This window comes from Lepidochelys kempii, chromosome 1, assembly GCF_965140265.1.
Source record: "Lepidochelys kempii isolate rLepKem1 chromosome 1, rLepKem1.hap2, whole genome shotgun sequence".
Classification (NCBI taxonomy): domain Eukaryota; kingdom Metazoa; phylum Chordata; order Testudines; family Cheloniidae; genus Lepidochelys; species Lepidochelys kempii.
Window position 1 is genome coordinate 253787238 of NC_133256.1, and position 23832 is coordinate 253811069.

A 23832-nucleotide genomic window follows, 5' to 3' on the forward strand; every position below is an offset into this window, starting at 1 on the left:
TACAACATGCAAGCTCAGCCACTGAGTTTCAGTAATAGCTACTGCTGTGCTGACTTACATGTGTGTTAAGGGGATGAGTAAGGGACATAGGCAGCTGGTACTAGAAGGCAGACTCTTCTCGACAAAGTTAGAGCCCAGTGGAAGTTTATGTCAAGAGTTACTCAAAGAGCTTGTCAATTTCTTTAGCATAGGTGTCCTTTTTGACTGGTAGGCAGGTCACTGTGAGCAAATCTCAGCTGGATCCGTTTGGCCTGAGGAGGGAGGTTTTGTATGAAGAGATAGATTGACCACATGGAGTGGGAAGAAAATCCTGTGGTTTAGACTTGGATTTCTAAACAGCTGTTGTGTAGAGCAAGTCAATACAGTCTGTGGAAGGTGGGTTCTACTTACAGTTGATGCTTGCTGTGCTCACTGATGTTATACAAGTGTAGCAAAGAACCCTCTCAACAGTACTGTATTAGTAATATATGGATGTGCATGTGTACAAGAGTACCACAATAGTGGCAAATAACTTACAGAAATACATTCTTATAAAAGCTAGTTGAAATTTTCACAGATTTGAAATTTTGATTAAATATTTGCATGAAAAATCACAAACAAAAGAGCTTCAGTTTCTCTATCGAGGATGTATTTCTAAAGGTTTGAAAATATTGGTAATGGCCTCTTGGGCAGTCCTTCCTCAGGACTTTCAGTATTGTATCACTCATCAGAACCTGTTTACAAAGCAAAGCTGCTGCATCCCTGCCTATCTTCATCCCCTTTGCTTCAGTAATTTTCTAGTCTGAAAGTCCTGTGTCCAAAGCCAGAGTGGGCAATATTTCTCTCTACTCCATAAACAGCTGTATTGCTGGCAAATAACAAGGGTGGGCAAATCTTCTCAGAGACACTTCATGTGTTTTGATTAACTCTGTCATGGACATCCCAGTCCCACTTCCCATTTCACACCTTTTCAAGGACAAACAGATACTGAAACCCTTCAGCCGTATAATGTCACGCTATTGATTTAAAATTAAGTAATTGCAGTAGAACTCCAATTATCACAAAACCCGAAGGGATACCAGAAACCTTTGGATACCTGTGGGAGTTGGCCAGGAAGCTGTTAGGTCTGCACTGATGGTCCCCTATCCCTGAACTTCTTTGAAGCCTGCAGGCTGTCTGGCTGAGCTAGAGACAGCAGCCAAGATCTGTGCTCCAAGGGTTGAGCCAATGCCCACTAATTCTGTGGAAGGACTCCCACTGACTTCAGTGGACACTTGATCAGGCTCTAAGATCACTGTATATACATCTGAAGGTGGCAGTCAGACTTCAGCACAAAGAGACTTGTGTGCAATGCAGTCTCAGGGAAAGTATCTGACATTCAGATAAGCTGAGATTTTTCGACAATCATGGACTGGCTAACTGAAGTTTGTCTATTGACACATTAAAAAATAATATACCAAATTAATAGATTTCTCAAAGCTCGCCATCGATGTGAAGTGTGTCATGGACACAATTATGTTTATAGATACCCTGCTTCCTCCAACACATAACTGCCAGCACTTGAATAGCTCACAGCAAAATATGATAGGTAAAAGACACAGGCTTCTCCCAAGAAGGCACGTCTGCATACAATTTCAGCTTCCCTAAAAAAGCAGGCCTAATACTAGGTTATTCTCAGGTCCAGTGCAAATATGAAAAGCAGAATAGCACATGTAGTTTGGGACCTGGTTAAATATATATGTCCCTTTTGGCTTGGACAGCTGCTTAGTCTATCAGCTTAAGCAGGTTTTCTAATGCAGGAAGGAATTTGTAGGCCCACCCAGTACCCTTGAAATCTATACATGTTTCCAAACAGCTCTTACACTCTAGCTCCTACGTGCAAAAATGTGTGTAAAACATGTGATCAGTAGAGGCCCATCTCATCACAAAATGCTGGCACCTGTCCCAGTTGGGCAAGGTGCTTGAGAAAGGAGAGTCCTCTTACATGTCAGTGAATAAGTAGCGTCCAAAGCATGGAGCTTTCGACCCTCCCTTTTTGTAAAGTCTTATTGGTCATTAGGGCTGCCCTAATTCTTCTGTCCAACAGAAACTTTTCCCGAGATGTTCCCAAGCCAGACTCTCCCTTCCTTCTTGTACATGTTGTTGGCCCATTTAGATTTCAGCACCCAGCATGTTTGGAGATTGCACTGTAAATTCAAGGGATGTAGGAAAAGGGCAGACTTTGCTCAGGAATTTTTTTATTAGCTGTTTGAAAAATATAATTAAAGGTGTGCAGGTGTATTTGCTCACACCATATATCCCAGAAAGGAGATGAAGTAACTCATGAACAAGCTCCTGCCAGTTTCTTCACCTCATGTAGATTCGCCTTTCCCATCCACAGGTTTAATTTCTCAGTATTAAGAGCAAGACATGAACAGCATCCTCCATGTTAGAGGCCTGAGATTCCAGGATCTGTGTGAATGTGGCACTGCAGCAGAGCAGGAGGTAAAATTGTCATGGCTCCTACACAGATATCTGCGAGCATCCTCTACATACCTATCTAGACACGCCCCAGAAAATAGGTGATAGGGGCTTCTCTATCCTGCTTGTGCTGAAAGCCAGACACCGATTGCAAGATAATGGCTTACTCGTTCACATCCTCTATGGTAAATAGCAAGGGGGCCAGTTGCCAGCAGAACAGCTGATCCTGTTTGGCTCAGCATTATCCAAGAGACTGTGCTTCAAATGTGCAGTGTGAGCTGGTGCTCATTTTTGTGTCTTGGGGACTAATTCTGCTCCCCTTACTTAGGTTCAATAATACTGCAAATAGTCCCAGTGATTTCAAGGGAGTAAGTACCTATGGGTGAGTTAGGATGGTGGAATGGGGCCCATTTTGGTTTCAGGCCCTCCAGATTATTACCCTGTCTTTTAGCTGCTGTGCCAGTCTTTCAGGAAATTCAGCCTCCAGGCGGTGGTCACCAGAGATACAAAATCAGTTTCACCCATAACTTTTTACTAAAATAATGAACAAAAACATGGTTTTCTCCTTACAAAGGCTGTTCCCCAAATTGCACTTCATTAGAAAATTCATCTTTCTTTATAAGCTCCAATTTGCTTTCCACATTACTGCTCACTTGATGGCTGGGGAAACGATCAATGCCAGATGCACATTCCAGCCAGGCAATAAATGTTCCTGCTGCAATCAGCCCTGCACACCAGCTCCTCGTTTCATTAAAACCACACATGGTTTCAGTTTGCCCCTAATAGGTCTCACCATGGCTCTGCCATACTCCCCAAATTGAACACTTAGACCCATGGCTCCCTCCTAACCATTCAGAAGAGCTGTGAGAAAGGACAGCCTGTCTGTCAAAGACTAACTTCTCAACTTCGGCATGTGCTGCCCTATGCCCCACCCACCCTTGCTTCCAGAATTGGGGGAGGAGTTAATAAACCTTAAATTTAGAACCCAGGTGGCCCAAAGGCAAGTTGTGGAGGTGCCTCCAGAGGAAGCCCTGCTGGACCAATTTTGAGTCACACACTAGTTATTTTTACGCATGACTGTAAATTGACCCTGGAAATGCTTTTTTATGTTGTTTTTGCCAATCCACCTTCCAACATCACTAGCCTCCACTGAAAGCAAATCTTCCCTCTTTGGCAATTGCCAGCCAAACAAGATGAGTCAATAGGCACTCTGCTGAGTTCATTCTTTGGAGAGGTGAGGGCACCTTACCACTCTGTTCCCAAGGCGCTCCCTTCCATGCACCCCATTTTCATTCCTTGCTTTTAACTCTGTGGCTTGCCCCACCCCACTGAGCTTTACCGCAAAGCAGCCTAGTCCACAAATTATTTTAGGTGAAAATATGCCTCCTGCAACCCCCCTCCCGTTACATTCTCCCCTCCAAAAAAGCTAGATGGAAGAGGTGCCTTCAGTGCTTCCCTTTGTTAAGGGCCTCTCCAAGCTGTAGGCACACTTACCCTGCAGCCCACATGCCAATCTAGTTAAAGCTATGGCCAGCCTAGAATGCTTTGCTGACACAAGCTGGGAATCTAAACTAATGACATGTGTGGAATTCTTACGGTTCAAACAACTGCTTCATGTGCCATTTCCAATGAGTGTCTCCATCCTTCCTGACCTCTCCTGAGCTAAGAACAGTTTGGTAGATGTAAGAGTGGGTAACAATGGACCTCGCATGTTTTCCCAGGGCTTTTTTTTCTTCCTTTGGCTTTGCTGTGTGTGTTCTGCAAGGTGTTTCCTGCAAATTTCCCTGACCAGTCTTTTGGCATAGAGCAAGCCATCTACGTAAAGCACTTTAAAGATTCAAGTTACAAATAATTACAAATATTTCTTTCTTTTTTTTTGAAAAAAAAAAGTAGCTCTGGGTCATGGGAAGCACAAGAGTGAAGATGGATGTTAGGAATTAGGCAGAGAGGACTATTATGGGGAATTTAGGAATTTTTAAATTGTTTATGGGGACCTGAACAGTATGTCTTGATCAGAAGCTGGTCGGTGTTTTCTAACAAAGTTCTCTCCTCTTTCTCCATTCCCACTGCTAATGTTTCAAAGTGTAGAGGCCCCTGTGGGATCCAGTGTGAGATACAGCACGAGGGATGTAAAACTGTTACTAGTGCTGGAAGCTTAAAAATGGTGTCCTACTAATTTAATAAATAACCTTTTCTACACTCAGATTTCCACATTTCCAATACAAACAGCTAATTGTATATATGAGGCCATCAGATGTCATGTGGCATCTGTGATGAGGGACAATTGGGCCTCCTACGTGCTATCACACAACACAAATAATATACTCTTCCATTCATTAAGCTGGATGGGGGACCCCAACACAACCACGTTTACTCCAGTTGCTGTCTGCAGCTTTGCTTCTTACATTCTTGTCCCCTGGTCCTGCTTTATAACTAGTTGAAGCCACATGGTGCCTGGAGCTATTATAGACTCTCCGGAAAGAGGTGCATTGCCCTATTCTCTTCCTCTTCCTCATTGTAGGAAGCCAGGACATTATAGCCCATTGGAACAAATGAACTTTAGCAGAGGGAAAATTTGCTGAATAAAAGGACATGACGAACCTGGTTAATATTTAGCAGTAAGAGATTTGAACCAGCCCTGGCCAACTGCAGTCGATAGCAAACAAATGCAGGCCCCCATATGAACCCATTTAATTGGGTACCCACCGATCCCCCAGAGATACAGTGCATGACTGTCTCTCTTTCAAGCTACCTCAAACAGCTGTGACATATGCCAGATGAGGCTAGGAATTAAAGCCACAGGGTGGGGACCATAGAGAATGTGTTAGATCTGGCTGGAAGACGGGGATGGGGTGTGGGACAGGATGGACTTTTTTTTAATTGTTCTTCTTTCCCCCATCAAACTTGCATGTTTAGTCAAAATTTTCCATCTGGCTCTAGAAGGATGTGTCCAGGAGTGGTGTCTGCATTTGTCTTCGGGCAGACTCAAGTCTTCCTTAGAGATCTCTGTCACCATGAAGCAACTTTTGCCCCACACCTGGTGACATTACGACAAGTGGCAAATATCTCACTCATTCCAACCTGAAGGATGGAATCCCTGTGAGTCAGAACACCCTCTTCTGTCTATAGGTTTGGCAGCAATATCTGGTCCAGTGCCTCAGTTAATACAGTTCACGTGTCTAATCCAGTAGTTCTCAAACTTTTGTACTGGTGACCCCTTTCACAGCAAGCCTCTGAGTGTGACCTCCCCCTCCTTTTAAATTAAAACACTTAAAAAAATTTAACACTATTATAAATGCTGAAGGTGAAGTGGTGTTCGGGATGGAGGCTGCAGCTCGTGAACCCCCACATAATAAGGTTACGACTCGAAGTTTGAGAACCCCCGGTCTAATCTATGGAGTTTCAGCCAGTTTGCTAAACTACTGTAAGTCATAAACTGCAATGCTTGCATTGCATCCATCTGACTTAAGTCTACAGCAGGAGCACACCTTAGGTTTACAGCAAGGCATAAAGTGTTCACACAAATGCCATACCTCTGTCCTGTACTATTACTCTTCTGTAACACCTGAACTGGTGAATGGGAGCCATGGCATTAACAGAGATGGAGTCACGACAGCTAGTTACAAAATATAATCTCTTCTCCATGCTCAGTGAACGAAAGTGCAATGTCCATTCTAATTGTTACAAGAAAGTCCGATATTTTCAAAAGTGACTGGTGATTTTGGGTGCCTCACATGAGATGCCAGATTTTTCAGACGGCAGGTGCTCAGCACTGTGAGTGCGTCAGCCACTTTTCATGATATGTGTGGTCGAAGGGGCACGAGATCAACATTTAGGTCTCCCATTCCCTGGCAGCACTGTGGAGGCAGTGTGCTTCTTCTCCATGCCTCCCCACCTCCCCTCTTTATGGTGCTGTGTAGCAGCTCTTCTGGCAGTGGCTAGTTCCAGGGGAACAGGAAGCCTGGGTTGGTGCACTGTAGTGGCTTTGGTTGGAAGGGATAGGTAAAAAAGGAGTTTCCTTCTCCAGTATTTTCTCATGCCCGCCACTTCACCCTCCCCCCTAAACATACAAATGTGTGAAGAACCCTCTAGTTTTAATTCACTTAGTGTGGTGATGATACGAGGAGGTGGCTCTTACTCTGGTACATGCAGATTAAGGCAAAACAACCCATGGGGAGAGTAAACATTATTTTCCCATCTTTTGCTGGAGTACTCACTATATTTAACCCCACCTTTGGCTTTTCTGGGGAAGTAGTGGGAGTGAGTGGGTTACCACTACTTTTCTCCCCTCCCCATCCTCCACCCCACCCCACCCACTTGTCTCTCACATAGCCCTCAGACAATTTAGCAAAGGCTCCCAAGAGCCTAAATAAAACTAGGCAAGAGCGCCTTGCCAAAGGGTCATGGTTGGCCTGCAGTTGTGCTCCTCAATGATGCAGAAAGCGAGCCCTGCTGATGTAATTACTAACAGATCAGCCTGAGGGGTGTGGAAAAGAATGCAGCCCATGAGACGGAGAGCGAGTCTGTTGCAAGGACAGATCAGCTAAGAATGATCATCAGCATTTACTCAGCCCTAGAAAGCAGCGTGAGGGACTCCCACCCAAGGAGGTCCTTGTGATTGCTACATTAAACTTCTCAGATTCTTGGTCGATGCGAGGTGTGCCATGAGTTGTGAGTCTGTTGCAAGGACAGATCAGCTAAGAATGATCATCAGCGTTTACTCAGCCTTAGAAAGCAGCGTGAGGGACTCCCACCCAAGGAGGTCCTTGTGATTGCTACATTAAACTTCTCAGATTCTTGGTCGCATGCGAGGTGTGCCATGAGTTGTAGACACTTCACCTGCTTAGGCCCTGCAGGATGCAGCCATTGGTCTGTTCCCCACAAACCCTCACATGCACATCTGAGCAGGAAGGCATTCTTACCAGGGCAGGCAGAAAGGAAAGATGCAAATACCCTCGGTAGAAAGCCTCTGTTGCAGTAAAAGGTAAACATAGGATGAGTACAAGCTGCCCCTTCAAGTCCATCCTGCTCCTGGAGGCAAATAAATTTTTGCTTGGCCAGGCTCTGATCCAGTCAGTGATCTTGTTGGGGTATAATTTCTTTGCCCCATTGCTGATCCCATATCTTTTGCTTTGACTGCTTCTGCCTGTGGATGAACAATTAGAACTCCTCCCCACCCCCTTCATCCCTCTCATGCATCCCTTGTTATCCCACATGCATGTGTCCACACTTGTGTGTGTGGTTCCTCTCATAGCATAGTTCATTATCCCCAGCCTGTGGCTCAGTCTATGTTGTCCCATGGCACTTCCTAGAGGCTGCTCCATTGCTAGCCACAGTTCTGCTTCTAATCCATTCTAACAGGTTTCAGAGGAACAGCCGTGTTAGTCTGTATTCGCAAAAAGAAAAGGAGTACTTGTGGCACCTTAGAGACTAACCAATTTATTTGAGCATGAGCTTTCGTGAGCTACAGCTCACTTCATCAGATGTTCTTCAACATCTGATGAAGTGAGCTGTAGCTCACGAAAGCTCATGCTCAAATAAATTGGTTAGTCTCTAAGGTGCCACAAGTACTCCTTTTCTTAATCCATTCTACTCATTCAGCTGACTGCAGGGCATTGTGGTGTTTTGCAATCTATATATCACGGCAACTGGGAAGACATCTTGTCACCACTGTTTCCATACTGCATACATAAATCTTCCTATGCCCTAAATTATTTAAATGCACTGCGGATTTTTTTTCTGAACCAGATCCACTTAAAATTGCCAAAATGACACACTGATAAATGAAATCCTTGGAACCGAAATGAAAAGCCTCGGAGTTTCTGTCTTGCTCAGTCTTTGATTACTGGGTCACAACTGAAATGGATTTGGGATTAATCCCTGTCCCTAAAAGGGTCTGCCCCCATGTAAAAGGAAAAACCTACATTTGTGACAACTAGTACTCTCTGGTAAGAAGACTCTGGGACTCAGATGGCAGTGAGTTCTGCAGATTAACATTGATAGAGCTTCCAGTGCACTGGATAGTAAGCACCACTGCCCTCTGATTAACATAATGTTACATTTGTGATGTTACCATCTAGTTGCCGGCCTACAAGAAAGAATACAGACCTTAACATTATTGACAGCTAATGGAAATTCCACTTTAGCTAAGGCAGTAGAGACCTTTGTTTTTCAGATGGGAGTAAGAGCTCCAGAGTTCTCTTACCCATGCCACACATGTGTTGTTTAGCTGGTGTGTGCATGCATGTCACCATAGAATAATTACAAGTCCTCTTGTGTCACATCATCGCCTCAGCCCTGCAAATGGTTCTAGCCTTAATCTACCAATTGTCCCATTCTCTCACAACTGCCTGTGCCTGGTCTTCCATGCTGCCCTTCGTGATCTGACTTGTGAGGCCACTGTCGTCTCCTACCTCAAATCCCACCTGAAGACCCATTGCTTCTGTGACTCCTTCAGGGAACTGGGTAACTAATAATGGATAGGTCAAGGAGTGATTGACTAGAACTGATGCATATTTATGTAACAAAATAAACCAAACCTGTCTGGATTCTCTCCCTGCCCTTAAGCCCTTCCTATGTTGCTTACCTTCTTAGGGCCTGATCCAGTGTCTACTGAAGTCAAGGGAAAGGTCTGGGTCAGTCCCATAGAGCAGGGTATGTGTGGGTAGGCAGTGCCTACCACATTGTGGATGCTATGGGAATTCAAACAATAAATAGCAAAGGGGATGCCTGCATAGTGCTATGCTGCTGTCAGTTCTGTGCTTTCCTAAGCACTAAATTTACCCATTTTAAAAAAACACACACCAAAGGAAAAAAGATATAAATATGCTCTTGTCCTTTTTTGGCATTCATGCTGTATAAATCTCCAGAGCCCAAGCGGAGAGTAGGATTTGTAAAAATTATTTGTTCAGAACCACAACTAAATACCCCCCCCCAAATACATTTTAAAGGAAATGAACATCAGATTTGAGAGTCAGTCCATTGGGTTCTTTTTGAATCATAGTGTGGCTGCCTTGCTTATCTTATCAAAGATTTATATCCCCATCTAATTTAGCTTCACATAAATAATTATGAATCACTCATGAGACTTTGCCAACCGCTCAAATCCCACAAAGTGACCCAACCTGAAACCCCAAAGTACTGAGAAACATTCATCTTGGATCGGAGTATTTTTATAGGCCCCACTTCAAAGGGGCTGTGGTTTAAAAATATGCAGCTATTTTGGTGACCACTTGTGTGGGATAACGTTTCCCATCGGCAATAGCAGGATTGTAACAGGACTCCAGGGAGAAAGGGAGAGTTCAGGGGGAGTGCTCACCGCACCTTTTGCTGGTTAGCAGCATTTTGTTGATAAAATAGGAGTCTCCACAAGTAAATGTGCTTTGTTAGATATCTTGGATTGAATTTGTAACAGAAATACTGTCAACTTTAGGTGCTTTATAGAGCATAACATTTTAAAAATGAGTAGGGAAAACAGACAATGTTTAGGAGTAGAAGCTGTGTTAGTCTGTATCCACAAAAAGAAAAGGAGTACTTGTGGCACCTTAGAGACTAACAAATTTATTTGAGCGTAAGCTTTCCTCACGAAAGCATATGCTCAAATAAATTTGTTTGTCTCTAAGGTGCCACAAGTACTCCTTTTCTTTTTGCAGACAATGTTTAGTTTATTTTTAAGGTCCCGAATCAGTAAGGGACACATTCTGTACCCTCTGCCCAGGTGGGAAGAGGTTTTCTGGCAATAAAGCTAGTGGAGGTTCTCACTGTGTGGGGAAAGGGCAGGATTTGGTGAAGCTGGATAGGGCTGCAAATCCATAGCACAGAGCCCTACTCTGGGGAGACTCGCAGCATGCTCTCAGAAGGAGGGTCTCGGGGCAGGCTAGGCCTGGAAGAGCCACAGGGAAGGGACCATTTGGCTGGAGCCACAACTGCAGAGCAGCTCCACTCCCATTCAACAGCCTGGGTGGGAGGATTCCCTCCCATTCCAGCCTTCATGCAGTTACATGGCAGATACAACAGTCTGGTCTCTGGGAGCAGGATTTTAGTCCCAGAGAAGATAGGAGTAGACTCAAATTAGAACATTATCTGGTCCCTGGCAAAGAGTGTGGCTTCTCCTTTGGCGTGCACAGGTGCTCGGGGAAGAGAATGAGATGGAGTCTGAGACTGCAGGCCCATCAGGTTCTCTGGTGGAAACCCAGGCTGGCTGCCTTGGAGTAAGGAGGACTCTACCCATTCACTGGAGCCCAGACTAGTGTGTTTTGTTTTGCATGGTTTTGATCAAGATGAGTTTGGCCTTGTCTACACTGTCACTTTACAGCGCTGCAACTTTCTCGCTCAGGAGTGTGAAACAACACCCCACTGAGTGCTGCAAGTTTCAGTGCTGTAACATGGCAGTGTAGACAGTGCACCAGCGCTGGGAGCTACTCCCCTCATGGAGGTGTTTTCTTAGAGCACTGGGAGAGCTCTCTCCCAGCGCTGGTGCCGTGACTACACAGCCACGTTAAAGCGCTGCCACGGCAGCACTTTAACGTTGCTAGTGAAGACATACCCTTAGTTGGAGTTACTGCTGTCTGACCATCCTGTGGCATAAAAGCCTTAAGAACAGGGAGGAGAGGCACAAAGGACCATTAATTGACCATTAATTGACCATTAATTGAACTCTGCCTGTTCACAACTATTGCATTAATTGAAAGTGGGACCCTCTTTCACTTAGGGTATGTCTACACAGCAGTTAGGAGGGATCATTCCCAGCTAGAATAAACATACACACACTAGCTGTGCTTGAGCTCTCACCTAAAATAGCAATGTGGCCACAGCAGGATGGGCAGTAGTTTGAGCTAGCTGACCATGTATATTCCCAGGGATCAGGCGGGCATGGACTCTGCCATCTAGCCCATACCACTGCAACCCCACACTGCTGTTTTTAGCATGCTAGCCTGAGCAGAATAGTGTGTGTGTACATCTACCCAAGGTGGGAATTACACATCCCAGCTGTAAGGGGAGACATACTTTTACTTAGAAAGACCCTAGTTCTGGATTCTCTGATTCTTTGGTAAATTTGTTGACTGGTGCCTAAATCAAAGCCAGCCTTTCTTAATGAAGTCTTTGCGCTACATTAAGTGCTTCCATTTAAACTGTTGCTAAGGAAACTGAGGTTTGGGAAGAAAGAACTAATTTTCATCTATTTTGTCAGAACCTGAATTTGTCTGTCACCCAAGTATAAACATGTTCTTGATTTGGAATCTTAACTAGTTTTTAACCTCCCTCCCCCTGCCTTTTCATTGTGTTCAAGGTCCCTTCAATAATGTGAGCTTTCACTCCAGGTTTTTATCCTTTATTAGCAAACACTGATTTCTTCTCCCTATTCACAATATTTTAATATGCAGCAGAATTCAACGTGGCCCTCTCTTGTTTACTTCCTTCATTGTAGGCTAGCTCCATCAATGGTACCTGATGGAATTCACACAACCCTGCAGGAATTGTGCTCATTCTAGTTAACTTCTGATGCCCAAGAAGTTCACATTCTGATTTTTAGGGGTTCACAGAAAAAATGGTGGAAGTTGGAAAACAATCCACCTCTTTAAAGATACGGTATTTAAAATCCTCAAGGGCATTCTTCACCAAATCTGTAGCACTTTTCAAGAGAGCCAGATCGAAGTATGAACGACTGTTTTGATTAATTTTTTTTTTTTTTTTTTTTTTTTTTTGCTGTGAGTTCATCTGTTTTTGGTAATACAAGAAAATAAAAACACAAATAAGTTGTCACTGGGATTTTGAATTGCTACTAGTGGATCCTCCTTACAGAAGAATGTATCTGAAAAGACTGGCTGTTGTAGCCCTATCAACAAAAAGTTACTTGAAGAGGAGAGAGAGAAGCCCTCAAACCTGTTTTGGGTGGGATACAGGAAAAGACTATGTGTGTTCATCTGTCAGATTAATTGACCTCTTTCTCCTTGACTTTCATCCTGTTTCCAATATTGGAGGGCAACCCTGACATCATGCAAGAGACAAAGAGCAAAACACTTGTAAATACTAGGCCATGCCTTTAGATTTACACTGTCTGCATATACGCATGCACAATCTCAAAGAGAAACTCTTTGAAGACCATGACCAAATTTTGCAGTGACTAATGCCCCAGACAACCTCATTAAAATCAATGATATTGCATGAGGCTCAAAACCAGTGCAGAATCGGGCCCCCAAGGGTCTCGTGTCAGTACTGGAAATTACTGCATTTTTCAGTTGGTTTGTTATGACGATGCTCTTTTGGGTAGGGGCAGTTTGTAACTGGCAAAGACCAAGCCACATCCTGCTCTAATTGATGGGGATCCAAAGTCAGACATTGAACAGGTGATTTTTGGAGCAGTTTTCACCACTCTGCCTCCTGGACTTTTGAAGGGAAAATTAATCATAAATCTAAAGAGCTCTGTGGATTCCCCAATCCTAAAAATAAAACAAAGCCCATACCTTTGACCCTCTGCAACTACTGCCTCATCATCCTTCTCCCTTTAAACCCATTATATGTGCTATCTACAGCCATTGCCTCCAACTCCATCCTTGGTCCTCTCTACTCTGTCTCATGCTCTCTGTGAAATAGCTCTCACCAGAGTCCTGGTCTTCTTGTCACTCATTTCACTTCTCTCAGGCCCATTCAGAACGTTGCTTCCTAAATCATCCATCTGCCTGGATGGGTCCTGATCCTATCACCCCATTTTCTGACTCCATCCACAGGCTTCTCTTTGTCCAGTGCATTCTATTACAAGTTTCTAGTGCTTACATTTAAAGCCCTGAAAACTTGGTTCTCCCTTCAGGAGAGGGAGTTGTATGTTTTGTCCCCTTGCCACTATGCTTTACCCGTCTCCATCATGTTTTTTTCCTGTTTCTCCTATGATATACCTTTATTATTTTATTGTCCTAAACCTCCTTTCCCCTGTTTTTCTCATCCATCTGTTGTCTTTTCCTCAGAGGGGTTCTCTCTTCTTTGTCACTTGTATGTAGACTCCCTGGCATAATGAGGCCCTGATATTTGGCTGGGGGTTCTTAGGTACTGCCATAATAGAAATAAAATCCACAAGCTTTCCTCCATTCCACATTTTCTGCACAGAACACCCTCTGTGAACTAGTCCATAAAGCCACTACCTTCTCTTCCTTCATGTTCCTCTTCAAAATACTTCTGTCCTGAGACCTAAGGGAATCTGCCAACTGATAATAGCTAAGTAGATGGCTAGTAGGCCCTTCTGTTTGCTCTGTTCATTGGCCTATACAGTAAATACCTGATCTTTTTACTGCATCACTTCCCCATTCCTTCTAGTTGGTTATTACACCACTACTTATCTGAATTAGACTGCAACCTCTTCCAGGCAGGGCCATCTTTTGCTCTATGTTCATAAAGCACCTAGCACAATGGGGCCTTGATTCTGATTGCTGTTTCTATGTGTTACCGTAATACAAAAGAATATTTTTTTTAAAAAAGGGGGGGGGGGGAATTGCTAACAACTGGGAGCCTGTTCTTCTTTAAAACATGTTACTTAAAAACTTTATAAATCTAGAAGCTGTTAGGATGTGTCATAAAACAGCTTGCATTTCAAAATTCCATTGAAATTCCTCCATCGCTTAAAATTTATCATGCCTTTAAATCACCAAGTTGGTCAGCGGAGTTTTCCTTTTAGCCAAGTAACAATTTCCCTGTTTAAATGAAGCATTTCCCATGGCGTGCCTTCATTTACCAGTAGATAAAAGTTGTACTGAATTTCTCTGAAAGAAGTAAACCCTCCTCCCAGTCCAAGGAGTCAATATCAGAACTTTAGCAAGGTCAAAGGAAATGGAATATGTATACAGTCCTTTTTGGTTGCTGGAATATCAGAAGCTTGACAACATTGTTGGGCCAGCTCTTCAGCGTGTCTTCAATGGACTTATGCTGATACACAGTAGCTACAGATCTGGCCCAATGTCTTTTTGCCCAAACACTGTAGAATAACAAAACCCCAAAACCTATTTCAGAAAATACTTCACTATACCACTGCCTTGATGATAATGTAGTGTCCTTTGGATTATTTCGGTATTGCTGAAGTAGTTTGAATGGTTCTTCATAATGAAAGGCTTAATATACTAAAAGTAAGACTTTTTTGTAGGTTTATTCAGCTCTCATTTTAGTACTGAAAATATTATTGGTTGTGGTCAATTTTTAAAAAACTCAGTGATCTCTTTGGGGAGTGGAGAAGACAAGTGATAATCTTTACCCTTCCTAGGACTGGGCATCTCTGAGCTCATTTTCTCTGCCATGGTAAAGATTAAACCATGTCTGCGGCTTGGATGACATGATAGAATTGTTCTGGGGCAGTGAACGTTAGCTGAATAATTCCTTCTGGCCTTTCTCTTGTTCTCTAATCTTTGCTGTCTTGCCGAAACTTGAAGGTGACCTGCAAACTTTTTTCTAAAAAAGATAATGGTAGTTATTTGCTGAATGCCCCAAATATCAAAGAACAGGAGGACATTTTGCTAAAAATTAATGGTAAACTAATTTGAGAACCTACAACACTGATTTCTAGGTCCTGAGGTTTCTCTCAATCACTTAACCAGTATGCATTGCTCTGAGATATTCCAAACAAAAGGACTTTCACTGCAGTGATGGAGATACCCCTGGGGGTGCAGATTAATGTTATTTTTAGTACATATTAAAAACAGGGTGACCCGGGAGTGCCCAGTTTATTACAGCTCCAGTGGAGTCCCTGGTATATTTGATATCCCAGACCTATGTGCTGTGGCTTCAAAGCGACTGGGAGCTCCAAGAGCAGTATTAAGGACCACAAATAAATTAATTTGAAAAAATGGACAGTTATTTGCTGAATGCCCTTCTGCCCCTTGCTCCTTGAGACATTCAGAGTGAAATTCACTCTGGTGGGCTCAGTGCAAAGATTATGCAGCCCTGAGGTCCCACTTTAGCCCTATTTTGAGGATTTAAGTGGACTTTACAGTGTATGTAGGCTTTGTTCTTGCCTTCTGCATGGGGATGATTTTCACTAAATGACAATACCATTGCTGACACCACAAAATATGGTCCCCTGAGTCACTGATCTTAGGGGCTGAGCAAATATAGCTAGGATTTCTTGCAAGTAGCCAAAGCACTTTAATATCCAAGTTTATTTTGCGAAAGGCCCTGATCACCAAACGATTTGAACTGGACAGGATATAATTACTGGGCCAGATTTATGAGTGCTGGCAGGTCTAAACTACACCTTGAGTGGGTATTCATCCCAAAGGAGGACTGCTCTCTTTTGTTTGCAGCCAGGGCTCAATATAAAACCCACCAGTGAAGGCTGCTGAGGGGATGTGCCAAATCAACACATTCCCTGTTCATGGCCCCCTCCCTGGCCCATGCACCCACTTTCTAGGCTATGCTGGTCCCTATACAGTAGCAGAGTGGTAGTTATGGCCACTTTGTGCAGCTAAAACCTCTCTTGGTAGAACTTCTGCACCAGGTTCCTGCCAGCGGCATAGGCACCAGGTTCAGTTTAGCTCCGCTGTTCCATGTCTCACAAGAGGGGTCTGGATCCTTTCTTTGGAAGGAAAGTATTTCATTAATAGTCAGAAGGCACCCAGTGGCCTTTGGTAACTCAGCTGAACCCCTGTGAATCAAAAAGACATTTCTTAATGTGCATATGTGCAGGGGGAATGCAAGTAATTGTGCATCAGATACAGAATAAATCTGGAGTTTATTTGTCCTGGGATTTATCTTATTTTTATTTTACTGTGTCATCCACCCATGTGGTTTTGCTGAATTGAAGTATCTAATCTAACATCTGGATTAGAGTCCCTGAAATGTTATTGTCCCAATGTCCATGTTGTTTACTATGTCTTGTTTTTCTTCTCTCATGACAGTCATCCGAGCCAAAGTGGTGGGGAAGAAGCTCATGAAAGATGGACCCTTTGGAACGATGCGATACACCGTCAAGCAGATGAAGGTGCGTATGTGTGTAGGCACCTCATGCTAGGTTTAGCTTCCAAGGCAATTCTAGTTACTTGCTGATCACTAACACTGGCTGCTTTTAGGACCCAGTCCTGCTAGTTACTGAGCACCTTCAACATCCTTAGTGATTAATGGGAGTGGAGGGTGGTCAACAATTTACAGAATCATACCTTCAAAGAGAGAGAGAGAGAGAGATTAAAGAGAGGCTGTAGGCCATGCCTACCACATAATGCTGAGTATTTAGGGTTTTCCTTTATTCTTAATACTTATGGTAGTGAAAGATGCCAGAGTGACAGCTCTGGATACTGAAGTCCTGTTTATCCCCAGCAGATACAGTGTAGGCAGCAGAAGTGCAGGCTTCTCTATGTGGCCCTACCAATAAGCTTCAGATCTGTTCTAGTGGGACTACTTGTCTGGGGATAGGTCGTTCAGCCTCTTCTTGCCTTGGCTTCTCTGCTGAGACCGCCAACAAGCGTGTCAGTTAGAATGGTTTCAGAGTAGCAGCCGTGTTAGTCTGTATCCGCAAAAAGAACAGTTGTAATATTGCGACTTTTAGGTCTGTAATCGAGTGACCTGAACAAAACAAAACAAAACCAAAAAAACTTCAAAAAGAGACTCCAACGAGAGACTGCTGAATTGGAATTCATTTGCAAACTGGACACTATTAAATTAGGCTTGAATAAATACTGGGAGTGGATGTGTCATTACACAAAGTAAAACTATTTCCCCATGTTTATTTTTCTCCCCTACTGTTCCTCACACGTTCTTGTCAACTGCTGGAAATGGCCCATCTTGATTATCACTACAAAAGGTTTTTTTTCTCTCCTGCTGGTAGTAGCTCACCTTAATTGATCACTCTCATTATAGTGTGTATGGCAACACCCATTGTTTCATGTTCTCGGTGTATATATATATATCTTCCTACTGTATTTTCCACTGCATGCATCCAGTGAAGTGGGTTTTAGCCCACGAAAGCTTATGCTCAAATAAATTTGTTAGTCTCTAAGATGCCACAAGTACTCCTGTTCTTTTTTCAGTTTGAATGGTGGCAGTTATCATGTGGATATTTGTCCAGTATGAGCTGGACTGAGAAAGCAAACATGCTTCACAAAGACCACTCAGCAGCTTAGAGAGACTAGTTGGGCCCTACTGCCCCTCTGTCACAATTTAGGGGGAGGAAGGTGTGACTGGGTCACATTTGAGTTAGTGGTGCTTTGTCTCCAGGTGCCAGGTTGTAATACCCAAAGCAAGGAGCTGGGCTTAGCCCCATGGGACACAGGAGCCAACGCTCTGGGGCAAATGAGAGGCAAACTCACCCCCTAGAGCCTTCCCGCTGTACCAGGAAGGGGACCCACCTAGATCCTCACCGCAGGAAATCACGGACAAACAGAAATGGTACCCATAACCTTTTCTGCACCATGATGAACCCGCAGTTCTACTTATAGCCGAAACAGATTTCACTTAACCTGTTGCTTTGGACTTTTTTTTTTGGCCAGCTGACCCCTTGTTATGTAATGTTAAAAAATCAGCCCTAGTTTGTTTTTCTTGGCTGCAGCGTTCCAGTCATAAGACTGGTTTATGTCTTTTATAAAAGAAAAGGAATGAAAAGGCCTTGGCAGCTGTTGCAGAAATCTGAAACATATTAGAGAAAGTAAAGGTTCAGGAAAATGTGCCTGCCTTGTAACAGTAACTCTCTTTATAAGGCAGTTTATAGCTAAGCAACAAAGCTGTGAGGAGGAGACATAAAGCCTGTTTCATAAGCTATCACAAAGCTTCACGTTACCAAAGTCAGCCTTAGCAGGGCTCTTTCCCTGGAGTGGAATTTTTGCACTTCACATAAGAGGTTGTGAAGTGCTGGGGTTATGTATTTGCTTATGCTTTGCTTTGAAAAATGTCTGTGAATTTTGTGCGCATGAAAGGAAACGACTGATAACATTGGCTAGAGCAAGACAGTGCGGCCACACCCCTCCCTTTGGCAATCACCTCAGTCCTCACCAGCAGCACTCTGCGATGTGCCAGTCCTGTTTTGCCACCCCCCAGCTCTACCTGTGCACCTCACCGCCAGTGCTATTCAGCATCTGCACGCTGCAGCCCATGACCCTCATTCACCTCCCTAGTAGCATCTCCTGCTATTCTGCACTCTCCGTCTTCAGGCACACAGACAGATTTCAGGTATTAAGCGCCTCATGTAGAATCACAGAGTAAGTGAACAATAAATTCCCCACCAGACATGGTAAGGGCAGTTAACTTCTGCCTTGTCTACCAATTACTGATAGTAAGGTCACCACAGCACTGTTTGTCCCATGTCTGTTATGAAGAGGGTCAGATCGTACTCGCCGAAATCCCCAACAGCGATTCAAAAATATTGCCAGAGGGAGGGAGGAAACAAATATGGCTCAGCAGTTTCATGACAGCCTTCAAGGGCTTAGGACTCCCTTGGTCTAGCAATAAGGGAATCTGAGGAGTCCCTTAATTTGGCAAAAGCAGTGTCTGTCCTGCTGGCAGAAGGAGAAGGCATTCCAATCTGGGAATAATGTAGCCGACGCTAGTTCAAGACAAGTAGAGGTTTCCATGAGTCTGGGCCACTGTCAGAGAGAGGAGAGAACTCCCTGTGTCTGGAATAACACCAGTTCTACCCCACTGTCAGCCAAGGGCTCCTCATGACAGTGTCCTCTGTGATAGTGATATGTGATTTTGACTGGGATTTAGGCAGTCATCTTGAAGTAGACTATAGCAGTGTCCCTGATATTAGTCATAATTCTGCCTGCAGACATGGGAAATGCAAACCTAGACAAGGTGAGAGAGTTGAGTGGGAAAAGATCCCCACTCAGTTCTCGTACCTTGTCTGGCTTTGCATTTCCCACATTTGCACTCTATTGTGAAAAGTCACCCAGTTGTACTCCAAAGCATTTCAATTAGGGAAACCAAACTGTAGGAGGTTTTCCTGTTCTGTTTGCATTAGATTGTGCTGCTATATGGGGGCATGGGTCTTTACAGCAGATATCCCACTAATCCACATGTATCTATGCCAAGACTGCAAGAGGAGAATTGTCTTTGCAGAAGTTGATCCAAATGTTTTGTTAGGAAACCACGTCCCCAAGAAAAGCCTGTGAGGTTTTATTTTCAACAAGCGGTTGCATGTGTTGGCCAGTGTTGGTCTATTGGCACACTGTGCCGTACTATGGGGGTGATATGTTGTGTCACATGTTTTAACCTGATCTTGGACAGGAAGGAACCTGTAGCGATCAAACTATTCAGCTTAACTGGAACATCCTGCAGACATAACTTTCAATAAACAATCTGAGCATCTTCTTTTAAACCCCACTGTCTGTCTGCTGCACTTAGAGTGCTCAGTAGAAAGGCATTCAGTGGATGATGTGGGGGAGCAGAAGCTGGTGTGGTACATCTTTCCTGCTCTCACCCCAGTGAAGTCCTACTCTACTCCTGCTGGAAAGAAAAGCTAACTAGGCATCTTGCTTGTTTACAGGCAGCTGTGCAAGTACTGATGATAAAACTATTATGTCCGTGTTTGCTGGACACCTTTAAGCCCTCCCGCACCCGCAAATGAAAAACAAACAAGCGATTTACTTCAGCAGCATGTGCCAAATTGTCTGGCTAACCAGGCTGAGTGGCATTGAGCATGTTAAGTAATAACAATCTATTTTTGTATTTCTTTTTTGGTCCTCTGATTTCTTTTGGGCCAGCTCCCACACTTCTGTGATGTCCCACCATTCATCAGGTGATGTTACAGTTAGACGCCCAGGGGCCTGGATGGAGAGCATAGGGCCAGCCCATAGATGCAGGACAGTGGAAGGTTTTTTAGCACAGAGGTTTGTAGTTTTGAAAATCTTGTAATTATTTATTCCCTTTTGGGATCTAAAATACTTCAAACGTCTTTCAAAACTGCATGCCAAAAATCTTCACTGAGCTGATAGGACGTGGCTCTATACACCAGTGTAATTTCTTGGTACTGTAAGCTGTGATATCACAATGCATTCTAGGAACTATCCAGAACGACTTCAGGGACCCGAAAAGGAAATATAGATCAGATTTTAATACTCTGCATGTTTGCTCAATCCCATTGTAGGCTGGCTAAGCAGGAGCATTGACCTAAAGTGTTGCCTAAAGAAAATGGCTTGTTTCTTTAGCTTGTAGCTCACCTTTAATGTGAGGTAAGGGGGTGAAACAGTGGCAGTCATAAGAAGAAAGAGCTGGTGTCTAATTTACCCTCAGTTAAAGTTCACAGGGGAAAATAATCCTGTCACAGGACATCACAGTACTAAATTCATCATGAAATAAGAGGAACCAGATGATTTGCATATGCTTTTCTGTGGTAGAGTTCCACCTAATCCCCAAGAATGGGGTTTGCTAATGGGAATGCTGACACAACCGGAACTTGTGCAGCAGTAGCAGGCACTGCCATGCAATGCTTGTTAATACTTTGCTCCCTGTCATTAGATTTCCTAAAATACACAACTGTGGTGACAGGATGACTCTGAGGGTAGCAGTTAAGAGAGAGGCTGGTTTATGGCTGACTTTCTTCTACTAATCTAATGGAACTTGCAGGGTATTTTATGTATCCAGAAACAATGCTTGGGATTTATTTATTTATTATTAGGGAAAGAGTCCTCTGTAGAAAACTTCCCTTTCCTGGATTTTCTCACAGGTTTGTACTCCCTCCCCAAAGTCTCCATGTCACAGTGACTGTCCTTCAGTTGAAGGGGAGTGGATGGGACTCTCTCTTGAGAGCCCATCAGTACAGCTCCTAGAATCAGCTGGAGGAGTCACTGCAATGTGAGGTGAAGTACTTCTCCAGGGACGGAGCATGCTGCCTTTTGCAGCGCTTCCAGTCCCTGTTGATTTATTGAACAAGGGAACACACTCAGGAATTAAACCTGAGCCTCATCTGGCAGTGCAGTATCACTCGTTACCTGTTCAATGCCTATGATGTGCATGATGTTATCGAAAAGGACACAGTCTCTGTTGTTATAGTTTATACCATCTAAGGTGTGGCCCCCATTACTGTAGTATCTCAGTGCCTCACAATCTTTAATTTATTTTCATAGCATCCCTGTGAGGTAGAGATATTATCCCCATTTTACAGATGAGGAAGTGAGGCACAGGGAGACAAAGTGACTTGTGCAGTCACAGGAAGTCTGTGGAGGAGCAGGCAATTAAACCCAGCTCTCCCAAGTCCTAGGTTAGTGCCCTAACCACGGGACCACCTACAAACATACAGCATAAATCAGGAAATCAAAGTATATCCCCTGGAGAGCAACAAAATTGCAAGTATAACAACACATGGATGAGGCAAAGCATGCAAGGATTAACTATTCAATGGGAGGCTTATGCTCAGTTAAGTATACACTTACATATTCCAAGCACGATGCTTGCACTTCTACTGGTATGGAATGATTAACTTCAAAAAATCCTTTCCTCACATAGTTGTCAGGCATAATTAGAAGTAAGACTGGAGAATACAAGCTCTTTGGAATGAATTTCGCTTTATGTAATATTGCTGTTATACAGTAACAGTACTGCTAGATCACTGCTAGTGATCAGTGCAATATAAATATGGAGAGGTAAGACAAATAGAAAAGTCACTGGATGACCCAGGAGATGGTTTTATCTCAGAGCATAGCAAGACTTTTTAAAATGTGTTTTTAAATGGGAGTGTGGCAGCCGTGGTTGGGCCTGGTCCAAAGTCTGTTGAAGTCAATGGGCTCTGGTTTAGGCCCTTAATGAAGGAAAGGTGGCATTTGGTGAGTTTTAAGAAAGAACTTAGTTAAGGAGGTATATGAATGAACAACGAATGTACACATGGACACTGGGATCATAGGGGATTCCAGGAAAAGGGCGTAGCACGGGAGAAGGTGTGCAGGACACTTCCCAGTTGACACAATGACAAGAATTTATAGCTTTTGGGGTTTGTTTTGCTTAGATATTTCCAGTTATAAAAGTGGGAGAGAAACTTCAAGCTGGCAAAGCTGGTGTCTTAATGGTGATGCAGTAGAAAGATAGGGGGAAAAGGATAGTGGCAGATCTAGAGGAGACAGTGAGGTTCAATGCATTGAGCATCTACTTCTTGTGAACCTAAGTTCCAGTGAGGATTTGTTCTCAAGTGAGTTTTGTGGGCTTGGGCAGTTAGGGGGAGAAACTTCAGGAAATTGTGATTCCCCTCATCCTCCAGTGTTTCTGTCTAAATTTTGGCCACCGATACAGCTGGTCAAAAAAAAAAAACAGCAGAAAAGCATCATGAAAATTTAGCCAAATGCTTTTTGTTGTTGACATTTTCAGGAAAACAGTCATTGAAATTCCACCCCCCTGCGCCCCAAAATATTGACCAGCCTTAATCTTCATTCTTAGGGGTTATTTTATTCACATGACTCCACACACTTCAGCGTGATAGGTAGTTTGCTTTCAAGAGTGCTGCTGATCCAGACTGGGGAAGGTCAAACTAATTTCTTTCTAATTTCATATCTACTTGAACACTTGTGAGTTCTATCAAACTTGAACTTAACTGGGCTTCCACTTAAGAGAGGATGTGGGGACAGAGCAGATGGTAGAAAAATTCTACAGGAACAATAAAGAATCTAGATGTTAATATCACCAATATGGTGCTCATTTGTACTAGTTTGGGGGAAGGCTGTTTTTTTAATACATAGCAAAAGCGTTTCTTTAGCTAGAGAAATATTAAGCCCCAGCTGAAGTCATGGGGAGCTGTGAGTGCTTAACATAGCCAACGATCAGGCCTTGTGGCAGGTACTTCAAATTGGGCACCCAAACCGAAAAATCTAAAATAATGGAGACTGGAAAAGTTGGGCCTTATTTATTTTTTTAAAAAATCTCCCTTGGGGAAAGAGAAATTGTTTAAATTTCAGGAAACCAGATTCATAAACTCAAATTAATTGTGCAGCTTCTGCCAGAAATAGCTTGCGACATTTGTGAACCTTGGAAATGCAGGAGATGTGACCACTTCAAGTCAGAAGTGAGGTGAAGTGGGAAAGGTGGTATGCTAGTGCAGGATGGTAATGGATTGTTGTAGTGAAGATGCTCATGTATTGGCCGACTTGTGGGGGAGGCTTGCAAATCACATCACCTACAATATGCCAGAGTTCTGCTAGTAGCATCTGGTCCTCACTTTCAAGAGTACCACAGTTCACTGCCCAGAATCATGGCCTATGGATACCATTAAGGGAGCCAAAGGAAATTCCAGCAGCATGCTGAAAAACTGTCCTCCTTAGAGTCTAAAACAACTTTATTTATTCCCTCAGATGTACAGGGGCTTTGACAAGATGCCACAAGTTCAATATATCTACACAGAAGCCTCAGAGAGTCTTTGTGGGGTCAAGCTAGAGGTCAACAAGTACCAGTATCTGATTACAGGTAAGGGACCACTGGAGTTTCTCATGATCAGGACCTCTTTTCTGT

At 43.5% G+C, this 23832-nt stretch overlaps 2 protein-coding genes across 4 annotated transcripts in view; one reads left to right on the forward strand and one right to left on the reverse strand.

The window, feature by feature from the left end:
- The window catches only part of SYN3 (synapsin III), a 279822-nt gene that overhangs the window by 139173 nt on the left and 116817 nt on the right, over nt 1–23832 (reverse strand). The gene's annotated exons all lie outside the window — the stretch shown is intronic.
- The window catches only part of TIMP3 (TIMP metallopeptidase inhibitor 3), a 46170-nt gene that overhangs the window by 17296 nt on the left and 5042 nt on the right, over nt 1–23832 (forward strand). Inside the window, exons 2-3 of the mRNA XM_073324765.1 lie at nt 16314–16396; nt 23676–23787. Coding sequence (XP_073180866.1) covers nt 16314–16396; nt 23676–23787 — 195 coding nt within the window. The remainder of the gene's footprint in view (nt 1–16313; nt 16397–23675; nt 23788–23832) is intronic.